Source organism: Apis cerana, linkage group LG1 (genome assembly GCF_029169275.1).
Source record: "Apis cerana isolate GH-2021 linkage group LG1, AcerK_1.0, whole genome shotgun sequence".
In the NCBI taxonomy this organism is placed as follows: domain Eukaryota; kingdom Metazoa; phylum Arthropoda; class Insecta; order Hymenoptera; family Apidae; genus Apis; species Apis cerana.
Genome location: NC_083852.1, coordinates 6,158,701 through 6,171,846, shown reverse-complemented (window position 1 = coordinate 6,171,846; position 13,146 = coordinate 6,158,701). Strand labels below are relative to the sequence as shown.

General features: G+C 18.7%; 3 protein-coding genes across 6 annotated transcripts; 2 read left to right on the top strand and 1 right to left on the bottom strand.

Annotated features, from left to right (window-relative positions):
• Nucleotides 1-114: 114 nt before the first annotated feature.
• Nucleotides 115-3,376, bottom strand: LOC107994665 (glucose-6-phosphate isomerase). The gene is made up of 11 exons (XM_028665323.2): nucleotides 3,138-3,376; nucleotides 2,676-2,769; nucleotides 2,400-2,591; nucleotides 2,217-2,297; nucleotides 1,914-2,129; nucleotides 1,617-1,856; nucleotides 1,288-1,468; nucleotides 1,079-1,197; nucleotides 779-1,007; nucleotides 638-704; nucleotides 115-558 (listed from the first exon to the last, which is right to left on the bottom strand). The coding sequence occupies exons 1-11, from the start codon at nucleotides 3,266-3,268 to the stop codon at nucleotides 435-437; spliced, it is 1,674 nt and encodes a 557-aa protein (XP_028521124.2). The 5' UTR covers nucleotides 3,269-3,376; the 3' UTR covers nucleotides 115-434.
• An 80-nt stretch (nucleotides 3,377-3,456) lies between these two features.
• On the top strand, nucleotides 3,457-5,120 carry LOC107994847 (enhancer of rudimentary homolog). The gene is made up of 3 exons (XM_017051943.3): nucleotides 3,457-4,169; nucleotides 4,589-4,676; nucleotides 4,793-5,120. The coding sequence occupies exons 1-3, from the start codon at nucleotides 4,167-4,169 to the stop codon at nucleotides 5,011-5,013; spliced, it is 312 nt and encodes a 103-aa protein (XP_016907432.1). The 5' UTR covers nucleotides 3,457-4,166; the 3' UTR covers nucleotides 5,014-5,120.
• Nucleotides 5,121-6,123: 1,003 nt separating this feature from the next.
• On the top strand, nucleotides 6,124-13,061 carry LOC107994848 (phospholipase DDHD1-like). 4 transcript variants are annotated; one of them, XM_017051944.3, is made up of 11 exons: nucleotides 6,124-6,278; nucleotides 6,584-6,743; nucleotides 7,188-7,502; nucleotides 8,068-8,232; nucleotides 8,369-8,497; nucleotides 8,563-8,704; nucleotides 8,792-8,898; nucleotides 9,000-9,313; nucleotides 9,418-9,703; nucleotides 9,830-9,964; nucleotides 10,100-13,061. In XM_017051944.3, the coding sequence occupies exons 2-11, from the start codon at nucleotides 6,677-6,679 to the stop codon at nucleotides 10,243-10,245; spliced, it is 1,806 nt and encodes a 601-aa protein (XP_016907433.1). In that variant the 5' UTR covers nucleotides 6,124-6,278; nucleotides 6,584-6,676; the 3' UTR covers nucleotides 10,246-13,061. The 4 variants fall into 4 exon arrangements, with proteins under 4 accessions (XP_016907433.1, XP_016907434.1, XP_061936542.1 ...); XM_017051945.3 differs by lacking the exon at nucleotides 6,124-6,278 and adding an exon at nucleotides 6,282-6,421; XM_062080547.1 differs by lacking the exon at nucleotides 6,124-6,278 and adding an exon at nucleotides 6,313-6,495.
• Nucleotides 13,062-13,146: the final 85 nt, after the last annotated feature.

The following is a 13,146-nucleotide window of genomic DNA, read 5'->3' as shown; positions in this document are numbered from 1 at the left end:
AAATATATCAATGATTATATTATTTATTAAACATTATATGAAACATTTATATAAAAATAATAAAAATAATAAAAAGGATATTGCAAGAACAAAATAAATTAGTGCTTTGCTAAATATTTTTTATATATAATATATATTATTTAATAATTTATAATATTTATAATACAATATTATTTAACAATTATTTTATACTTTTCATTCACATTAATGTAATTAATGTGAATGAAAATTTTATTATATAATATATCAATTATAACTTATACAAAGGAATATAATACTTAATATTAACTTAATATTAACTTAAAGAACATTAAAAAATTATTTATCTAACAATTTAAATTGTTAGATAAATATTGATAATTTCATTATAATAATTACAAAAATTTTTAAATTATATAACATCAATTATTTAATATATATTTATCAAGAAACATTTAAGAAATATATTTTTTAGCAAATGCGATTAACCCGTTTGTTGATGAATCATGATTTGTAACTGGTTGAGTACTCTCTAATTCAGGTTCAATTACTTTTGCTAATTGCTTCCCTAATTCAACACTGTTGGAATAAAATTGATTTATTTTATTACTTATTCATTTAAAATTTTTAATTATTAAATATTGAAATAAGTATTTACCCCCATTGATCAAATGAATTAATATCCCAAATAATTCCTTGTACAAATATTTTGTGCTCATACATAGCTACAAAAATAAAATATATTTAAATAAAATATAATATAAACAACATTTTAGTATATTATATATGTTAAATTTACCAATCAAAGCTCCAAGAATAAAAGGCGTTATTTTTTTAAGAAGGATAGTATTGGTTGGTCTGTTTCCTTCAAACACTTTATGTGGTAATAACAAGTTTATTTGTTCAGGATTTATACCTGCTTTTTGCAATTCGGTTCGTGCTTCATTTTCATTTTTTCCTTTCATTAAAGCTTCAGTTTGTGCAAAACAATTTGCAAGCAAAATTTTATGATGAAGATTTCCTTGAACCTGAAGTATTAATATTTTATTATTTATTAAAATTACTAAATCATTAATTAAATGATTAATTTTAATAATACCTTGTTATGTGATTGTATTGGAATTATAAAATCACAAGGAACAAGTCTCGTACCCTGATGTAATAACTGATAAAATGCATGTTGTCCATTAGTACCTGGTTCTCCCCATACAATTGGACCTTAAAACATTTATTTATTTATTTTATATATTTTTCTTTCTAGATATACAATAGAATAAAATAAAATATTTAATAATATTTAATATTTACCAGTAGTATAATTCACAACTTTTCCTTCTCGTGTAACATATTTTCCATTACTTTCCATATCTCCTTGTTGAAAATAAGCAGCAAATCTATGTAAATATTGATCATATGGTAATAATGCATGTGTTTCAGTTTTATAGAAATTGTGATACCATATTCCAAGTAAAGCTAATATAATTGATGCCTATAAAATAATGATGTGTCATATGAATATATAATATTTCATTGAATATATATGTACAATGTTTCGTTACATATATAATGATTCAATATTTTAATATTTCACTTAACTAAACTAAAAATCTAATTATGAGCAAGAATTAAATATTTACATTTTTTTCTAATGGAGCAGTACAGAAATGTTGATCCATAAAGTGTGCTCCACTTAATAATTTTTCAAAGTTTTCAAATCCAATAGACAAACAAATTGATAAACCAATAGCAGACCATAATGAATAACGTCCTCCAACCCAATCCCAAAATCCAAACATATTTTTCTCATCAATACCAAATTCTTTTACTTTTTGATTATTAGTAGATAATGCAACAAAATGCTGTGCAACTGCTGTAGGCTATAAAAAAGTTATAAAATATAATTTGTGAAATTGTATTTTCTATTTATTACTTACATTTTTTAAAGTTTCTAAAAGCCATATTTTAGCAGAAATAGCATTTGTAATTGTTTCTTGAGTAGTAAATGTTTTTGATGCTATTATGAAAAGAGTTGTTTCTGGATTCAATTTTTTTAGAGTTTCAGCTATATGAGTTCCATCTATATTACTAACAAAATGAACACGTGGTCCAATATGAAATGCCTTTAATGCTTCAGTTACCATTAAAGGACCCTATACACATAATTACAATTATATTTTAGTAAAAACAGAATCTACATATATTTGATATAAAGAAACAATAATTTATATAATATATACCAAATCTGAACCACCAATTCCAATATTAACAACATCTTCAATTGGTTTACCAGTAAAACCTTTCCATTGTTTTGAAAGAATCTATAACATAAGAAAAATAAATATTACATGAAAAATTATTTCTAAAAATTAAAAATAAAGTAAAAAAATATATAAAGTAATAATTATATACATTAATTTTACCTCATTAGTAAATTGTTTCATATGATTCAATACAGCATTCACATCTGGCATTACATCTTTATTATCAACTAATATTGGTTTATTAAGTCTATTACGTAAAGCAATATGTAAAACTGCTCTATTTTCTGTAAAATTAATTTTTTCTCCTTTAAACATAGCATCTCTTGCAGCTTCTACTTCACGTGCTTTTGCCTTAAAATTAATAAAATTTGATAAAATATATTACATTTATATAAATTTTTGTAATTACATAATTTTAATAATTTCAATACATACCAATTCTAATAGTAATTGCAATGCTTCTTTAGTAAGACGATTTTTAGAATAATCAAGTAAAATCGGTCCATCTTCAGGAGTAGAAATTTCTAAGCTAATAACAATTAATATATTAAATATTAATAAAATATTTTTTAAATTAAATTTTTTAATTTCGTCATAATAAAGCTATTTTTTTTCTCATTTTGATACGAAATATATCTTTTTGTATTAATTTTGTAATCTAATTTATATTTTAAATGATTTTATATATATATATATATATACGTATAAAATCAAATAAAGAAAAAATTTTAAAAAGTTACAAAAATTAAAATAATAAAAATATATTCATTTTAATTTTATAAAAAAAAATGCAAGAAAAACATTTCCATAGTAAATTTATAAGCAATAATTTTATTTAAGCAAATATTTTTCGAAAGGTCATATCAAGGTCACATGTCAAGGACAAATAAAACTTACCTAAAATTTTCAAAACGTTTTGGATCTTGTTGAAAAAGATCATATATTTTGATTTTTGAACCATTTGTGGAAAAATATTGTTGCAATTTAGTCCATGCTACTTCGGATGTTAATTGTAGTTTTGGTTTCATTTTTTTTTTTTTTTAATTTAAGAAAACCGCGCTGTTAATCACAAACCCAAATACGTTTCTATGATCAACGACTTATAAACTGCATTCATTCATATGTTAACTCTCTTATGTTTAGGCTGTTTTTCAATTGTCTTTTTTAATTATACTTTATGATATTTTCATGAAAATGATGTTTAAAAAATAACTTTAAGAAAAATAGTTTATTTCAATTATATTATTTTTAAATATATATGCGTATTAATTTTTTTATTTTAAAAATATAATTTGTTACTAATAGTATTATTGAATTTTATTGATTATAAAGAAAATTTAATATAAATTTGATGAAATAAAAATAATTGTTTATTTCTGTATTTGTTACTAAAATTTTTTTCTCTTATTTTAATCGATATAAAAAAATTAATAAAGCATAATAATTTTGCTAAATAAATTGAAGTCTTTTTTTATTAAAATAACAAATAGTTTTGTAATTGATATTTTTAATATAATATATTTATCATAATTAAATATGTGACTAATTACTAAATAATTATATTTAATCATAATGATATCAAAACTTCATTTTTTTTTAAATTTTATATGTTTTATTAAATAATAATAATTATTAATAGATAATAATTTTTAAATTTATTATTAATTATTTATGAATATGTTAAATATATGAAACTAAATTGAACTACGGAATACATACGGAACGACGGAACAATGTACTATGCAGTACCTATGTTCTAACTGAATTGAGTGCATTCATCGAAAACTCTGGAGTCTAAATTTTTAGGTTGTTTTTCGAAGAAGTTTCAACGTTTCATTCTTTTATTATTGTAGACAAAGTAATAAAAATTGCAGAAGAAGTTGAATTCCACTAATTCGGTGAATTGTTCTTATTCTAAGAGCAAAAATGGTAATCGACTTTTGTTTTGACTACTTTAAATCTTGATAGACATTTAATATTTGTTTATTTAATTTAATTATTTTTTTAATAATGGAAACATATTTTAATAAATTGATAGTTATATAGTTTATGATTTTAGATATTATGCTATTGTTATTGTTATGATTATAATATAAATATTTATGAAAATATAAAAACATGTTAATATCAAATATAAACTCATTTATTTTAATGTTACAATAATACTATAAAATAAATACTTTTAAAATAATGTTTTTTTTGAATTTTATATTATTAATGAATAAATACAAAAAAATAATTATAAATATTTATAAATAAAAATTAATTAGCTATAAATGTTTTTATTCGTTTTATATATATATATAAAAATAATTAAATTATAATATGTATTCTTATTGTTGTTGTAGTCTCATACAATATTGCTTGTTCAACCAGGTAATAGACCTGAAACAAGAACATATTCAGATTATGAAAGTGTTAATGAATGTATGGAAGGTAAGAATATTTAAAATTTGAATATTAAAGTTTAAAAAATTTTTAAATAAAAATGAAGTATTTATTTAATGTAAATTGGTAAAAAAAAAATAAAAAAAATTTGATTTTTAATATAGGTGTATGTAAGATTTATGAAGAACATTTGAAGAGGCGAAATCCAAACACACCAACTATAACATATGATATCAGTCAGTTATTTGATTTTGTTGATCAACTTACAGATTTATCATGTCTTGTTTATCAAAAATCTACAAATACATATGCCCCATATAACAAAGATTGGATTAAAGAAAAAATATATGTTTTATTACGTCGAGCTGCAGGACATGGCAAATAATTAATAAATAAAAATAGATATATGCTTTATAAAATAAATTATCTTTAAGTAAAAATATATTACTGTTTGTAATAATAAATATATAATAAATATATAAAGAAACTGTACTATTATATTTATGTATTATACAGCAATTTCTTAAATATTGATTTTATATAGAATATTTTAGATATTTTAGATATAATAACAATTATTTTTAAGCACATTTTTAGATATATTTTTTATTTTACATATATACTATATATATATATATATATATATATATATATATATATATATATATAAATTATTATTACTATATATATATAAATTATTTTATCATTATATATATATATATATATATATATATATATATATATATATATATATATATATAATGATAAAATAATTTTTTTAAGTTTGTATTATTTTCAGATAAATGTAAATATTTATTAAAATATATATTCTTAATAAATTTTTAATGTAAAAGCTATAAATATTGAACATTTAAAAGAATTTATATTATGTATTTTTATATCGAAATTTTAGATGTGAATAAAGAAATAATTAATTAATATTTATATATTAATTTAATGTTAAAATAATTATTTCCAGTTATTTCTTTGTTACCAACTGATACGTGATTATTATTTACAAAATAAATTCTATTTTATAATATATTTGAAAAAATTATTTAAAAAATCAATACTATATATAAATTATATTTTTTATTTTTATTTATATATAAATAATCTGAATTTTGAATAAAACAAAAAAAATTAATTTTTGTAAAAATGAAATTATCGATCGAACTTAAAAAAAATTATTACAAATTACAAATTTTTTCATTAAGTAAATTATATGTAATTAAAATTAAAATTAATTATATTTAATTATATTATTAATAACATTTTACATAATAAATATTACATTTATATAAATTTTATTTATTTTTTCTGTTATCGTATGTAAGTTAATTTTATAAAGTTATATATATATATATATAAAATATACTATACAAACAGTACAATATAGTATTTACATATTTTTTATTTTTAAATGATTGAAATGATATTATCATAATATTATGTTTAATGACTCATTAATATAGTTCATATATATTTACACGTATACATAGTTTTTTATATAGCGATATAAAAACATATAAATTGTATATATCGCATTCTATTTTACGCATTGCGTTCATGTATCAGCTGTCTGCTATTAAATGCAGTAGTTTCGTCGAGATACAAGAATAAGAATTTTTATATATATATATATATAAGGTAAATGAATCATGAACGAATGCATTTGTTGAAGGAAATCAGTATTTAGATAACGTTCAACTACTGCAGAAGACGATTGCTAGTTCGTCAACTAACTTTTAACGTTGCATTCAGTTGTGAATGAGATTTTTTTTTAACTAATAGTAATATTATTTAAATTATTTTTTTGTAAACAATAATAAAAAATATTTTACACTGATCAAATAAATAGATAGATGTATTATAATTCTATTTTTATCTTTTAAAATGTTCAATAGTGTTTAACATTAATTTTAATAAAAATTGTTATTTTTTATATACATTAGATATTACGAAGAATTTACATGAAATAAAATATTGCAAATTATTATAATCACATGATTTAAAAAATATTCTGTGATAATTGCATAAGTGACAGGATGTCTGACGGCAAAATTGAAGTTGATCCCTTCAGTGAAACAACACTGGAATTCCAAAGTTGTGAAGGTAAAATTATCAATATTGTTCGAAATTGATTAATAAAATAATTATTAATTTAAATGTTATTTAGTTCATAAATTCTTGTAATTTCTAAAAGAATATTTATTCTATAATATATTTTAAAAAATAATTGGTGTGCTTAAATTATTTAAATACATATTTATTGCATAAAATCAAAAATAATTAATAGAACTATGTAATTATTGAATATAAAATATTTATGATTTTCAATACATTGAAAAATTTCATTAATTTATGTGATGTACATTAATAATGTTAAATCTTTTATTTTATTTTATTATTATTTATTGCATTTTTATTTAAAATCAAAAATAAATATTAAATCAAATAAAATTAAAAAATTATAATTATAATATTTTTAGTTAAAATTTTATATAATATAAAAATTATGTATTATTTTATCTTAATATCAAATTTTAATATTTGAAGGAGTTATAGAAACAATCATACAATCAAATACAAAGGAAGAATCACAGAATATAACAAATGAATTAACATATGCAGAACCTTTAACAGCAGAACAAATACGATGGTTTTATAGAGATGGTGTAGATAAGAGATGGGTAGAATTCTGTGGATATGATAGCTTAAGAATTGAAAATGCTTGGCAAAGTTATCAACATTTGTTTAATAAAGATAGTGATGTAACTAATAATGCACTTCCTATTGAAAAAATTGTAGTTAGAGGAGGAATGTATGATGTGGAACTAGATAAGATGAAATGTGTTTCTATATATTGTCCAGGTATATATTTTATTCAATTTCATAATTTTACTGAATATGATTTAAGAAAATAAAAATGAATATAAATTAATGAAAAATTAATTAAAAATTAATTAAAGATATTTTTCATTTATTAAATGAATTACAAATTTCTTTATTGTATTCATTTGTATTCATTGGATTCATTTAATTTAACTAATGATTTTTTTATGATAGCATTATTATGTCCACTATAGAAACTGATTGATTTGTCCTTGAGTTTATTGTGGCTTATTATATTTAACCATGATTAATGTGACTGAAACACCATAGATTAAATATTATATATTTTATTATTTGTATCAATTTTTGTTTCAATTTTTATATATAAAATATATATGACATATTTCATATATAAAAAATTTCATGCAATATTTTAATCTTTTTATTTTTAAATTAAATTAAAAATATTTATAATTTATTATATAATAATAAATAATATATATTATATATAATATTATATATAATTTTGTTTAAATAAATACAATTATTAATTTTATTTGTAATTTTATTATTTATTTAAATATAATTATTAATTTTATTAAAGGTGAAGAATGGGAAATTATGAGAGGAACTTGGTATTATGATGGTAGTTGGCTTCCTTTAGAAACAGAACAATCTAAAATTATAGAAGAAGTTCATCTTAATCTTTTTCAAAAACAACTTTCTGATCAAGCTACTTCAACATATGATACACCTCACTCTTATAAAAGTATAAATTTTTTTTTAATATTATTTTTATTTTTTATTTTTTATAGTATAATTATATGATATAATTATATTATTATTTATTAATTTATATTATCATTATATTATTTATTAATAATATAATATATCTTTTATTTCAGTATTACATACTGAAAATTTTCCTGAATTTCATGTTGATTGGCATAGTATAAATGATGTGGTATTATATAGTGAATATAGACATAGTAAATTAATGCGTAGTGTAACATCAAAACTGGGTTTTGCAAAAAGTAAGTATTTTAAAAGTATATCTTTATAATAATTATCATTATATTATTTATAATGAATATTGTAGCAACAGGATATCAATTAAAAAGAGGATATAAAATTCTTGCTGTAAAGGAAGATAAACCTCATGACATTGATCATATAATATTTGTAGTTCATGGAATTGGTCAAAAAAGAGATACTGGAAAAATCATTCGTAATACAACATTGTATGTAATATATATAATATTTAATATTTAATATAAATATATGAAAGTTTTCAAAAATTAATCTATTGCATTTGATATTTATAACAGATTTAGAGATTGTGTAGATTGGTTGAAACAAAAATATTTTCCCAATTCAAATTATAGAGTAGAATTTTTTCCTGTTGAATGGCGATCTTCATTAAAACTTGATGGTGGTAAGAAATTATTGAATAAATTATACAATTATCTTATAACAATTATTTGTTTTTAACTAATAAATTTTACATCTTTTATCTTATATAATCAAAATTTTTAGGTATAGTAGAAGCTATCACACCTTTTAGTGTAGTAAGCATACGACATTTATTAAATACATCAGCAATGGATATTCTTTATTATACAAGTCCTCTTTATGGAGGGGAAGTAAGAGCTGGATTACAAAAAGAATTAAATAGATTATATTTAATGTTTGCTAGTCGCCATCCAGGTTGGAAAGGAAAAGTTTCAATTCTAGCACATTCATTAGGATGTGTAATTGTTTATGATATTGTCACAGGCTGGATGGGTCCAGATACAAGACCTCCATCTCCAGAAACACAAGAAGTTTTAAAACAACGATTACAATTTCCAGTAAGTATTAAACATTGTTTTATAATATTATAAATGATAAAGAATGAATTGATACAATATAATATTAAAAAAATTATAAAAATTAAATATTTTTATAATTTCAGATAGAAAATTTATTTTGTTTGGGTTCTCCATTATCAGTATTTCTTGCATTACGTACACCTTCTCTATCCAACAAAACTGATGTAATGCCTCAAGATTTATGCAAAAGATTTTATAATATATTTCACTGGTCTGATCCTGTAGCTTATAGAATGGAACCACTTCTCGAAAGAGAATACAGCAAAATTGAACCTGTTCTTATTCCTTCATATGGAGGAGTTGATGGTCAACAAACAGAACAGTCACCTCCAACAATAAATAATGCTGATCAAAATTTTTCTCCTACAGGTATTTTTTATACTATTTTTTATATTATATTAGTTGGAGAAAATAAAAGTATAATATTTATATTATTTATATTTATATTATTATACTTATATTTATATTTATATTATTTTAAATATTTAATAACAGATAATGATGAAAGAGAAGATAATTCAGTAGATATATCTAATCGCACACCAGATAAAGGTTGGAGTCTCTGGGGCTTAGTTCGAGCAGGCTGGAATGTTAAAGAAGGTGTTTCTACACCTATTCAACCAGGACAAGGTAAGGATATTAATTTTTAATTTATATATTGATGATAAAAATTACATAATGAAATATATAATATAATATAATATAATATATATATATAATATATATATAAATATATAATGTAATATTTTTCTTTCTAATTATTAGAATTAACACAACGATTGGATTATGTACTTCGAGCAAGTTTAGGAAGAAATTATTTTTACACATTAGCAGCACATACAACATATTGGAGCAATTATGATGTAGCTTATTTTGTGTTAACAAGACTTTTTCCAGCACTAGAAACATGATGTTGGTTAGTACATTTAGAATCAAATCAATTAGATACTACTAAAATTTACTAGTCCATAGTAGGCCGATAACTTAACTTAATATTGGAAGTAGGCCTACCACGAAAACAATCTGTGATAATAAGAAAAACGATACAATAATGTTATAGATTCTACATAATCATTTTATACCGCTCGTATAATTTAAGATTAATATAGTCGAGTTTCACAAAAACTCAAATGTAATTTTACATATTTTATAAGATAACTCATTTATATACAGTATAATATAATTAATTAAATTATTAAATAAAAAATTTTATCTTATTTCTTTTTAAATTTATCAAATTTTCTGTGTATTTTTTTTATTAAAAAAATAAATTGAATTAAATTAAAAAGATAAATAATGTATATTAGATACATTGTAAATATTATAATTAATTATAATTAATGTGACATATTTATTGAAATTATTATAAATATTGAACATTATATTATTAAAAATCTGTATTATATGAGATATCTTATATTATTGAAAAATTATTATTTTTATTTATTTTCCAATAAAAAAGAAAGAAAATAATATTATAACATAAAATTACATTAACTTAAAAAAATTCATTATTATTAAAATAGCTTAAAATAATAATTTATAATGTAAAGTTTATAAATTCATTATATTATACATTAATATAATTTTCTTTTCTTGTTTTTAAAAATTAATATTAATACCAAATTATAGTTTTATGTTATATTTTGTACATTTTATAATATATATATTTTTTTGTTAATAGTGAATTATTTTTCAAATATTTTGTAACATATTCAAATAACTACTGAGTTATGGTAATATGATTTATCTACATTGAACAATGTTGAACGTTTGTTATGTATATATTACATATAAATACAATATGCTTTTTTTAATTGGAAATGTTTGAAACTATGAAAAAATACAAAAAATATGAAAAAAATGTTTCTGATAAAAGTTGTTGGTAAGAAAATATATTCTATTTTCTTACATGTATTTATATTATATAGTATAAATAATTTAAATGTGTAAAAATTGTATAAAAATTAATTTTAATTTTTTAAATAAAACTATATAATTTGGATTATATCAATTGATATATCTTATTATTTTCAATAAAAAAATATTAAATTAAAAAATCAAAAAATCTTAATTTAAGAGATATTTTGATTTGAAATTTGTAAAAAAATCATAAATAATAAAGTATCCTTATATTTCACATGATAAAATTTATGAACTTCAAGTTCAATATCTTTTAAATTAGTAATTTTTCAATAAATGAATTAATATTTTTTCATAGAAAAATAATCGATTGGTATATTAAAAAATATATAATTTTTATATATATAATATTAAAAAATATATAATTTAAAAAATTAAGTTTGTAATTTTTACATCAATATAGAAAAATTAATATTGCATAATTATAATGCATTTTTTTATACAATTTTTATCTGAAATATTTTTCATATTATTCGTATTTTGCTAGATATTTGAGCATTTCTGGTTAAACAGAACATATATTGAAATAATGTGAAATAATATCATATTTAATATAAATGTATTAAATGTTTCTTTTTTCTTCAATATTAATTTTTTATTTTATTATAAAAAGTGAAACTCGTCATATATGCTGAAAGTTTATTTTAAATAAAATAAAAAATTAATAATTAAAATATTAATTGTATCAACTAAAATCATTATGTAAAACAAACAAAATGGTATTAATTGTATCTTTGTTATTTTATTAATAGAAACAAATAATAATTATCTTTTCATATTATATAATCAAATTTATCATTAAAATAAAGAAAATATTTTTTCATCAATATTTAATATATTATAAATACTATTTTAATGATAATTATGTTGTGCTTTTTTTTTCTTTAATTTTATTGAATATACATTTATATTATACATTTATATTTTTCTAATATTTTAATTGTCATTTTACATTTTATTTTATATCATTTTGTTTGTTTCATAAATAAAAAAAACATATATTTTATATATTATATATAATCTTATGTATAATCTTCATATATAAAATTACATTTGAAATGTAATATATTATTATACTTTTTTTTTTATTAATGTTAAAAACTTGAAGTATATATCTATTATAGTTAAGTTTTAAAATTTATTTTATCAATGTATTTAAATTTTGTTAGTATATTTTATTCATATTATATATAAAAAATATTTACATATATTATTATATATGTAAATGTGTTCACTCTATAATATTATAAATTTATCAGTTTTTAGAAATTTTAATAATGGTGCACTTTTGAATGTTATGTAATGATAAATTTTTAAGAAGCTTTATCTACAACACATAATTTGGTAGTATGACAATAATATTCACTAATTCAGAGATAAATATCATAACAAGTTTTAAGAAATGAAGCACATAATAGATACATAGAAAAAGATCTCTGAATTAATAGTGCAATTATTAAATGCGATATCTAAATTAAAACTAAAATATCAATAATAAAGCATGTACATTCTTTTAGTAAAATATCTTTTAGTAAAAAATCTTAAATTTAATATTTCAATACAATATTTAATATCAAACACACACGTACACACATAATGCCAAAGTTATTAGAATATGTAATTAAGATTTATTCAATTTTAGATATTTATCCATTAAATATATATATAAATATATAATGATACATTTATATATTAAATTTTTTTTTTAGAATAAAAAAGATACTTTATTTATTCTTTTAATTTAAAATCTAATCACATATGTAATCATTTTATTAGTTATAACAATATATATTATTTTAACTATATATTGCATGTGAATAATTTATTTTAAAATCTTTATATAATTTTAAATTTATTTTTTTTATTCTAAGTATTAAAAATTGAAATTA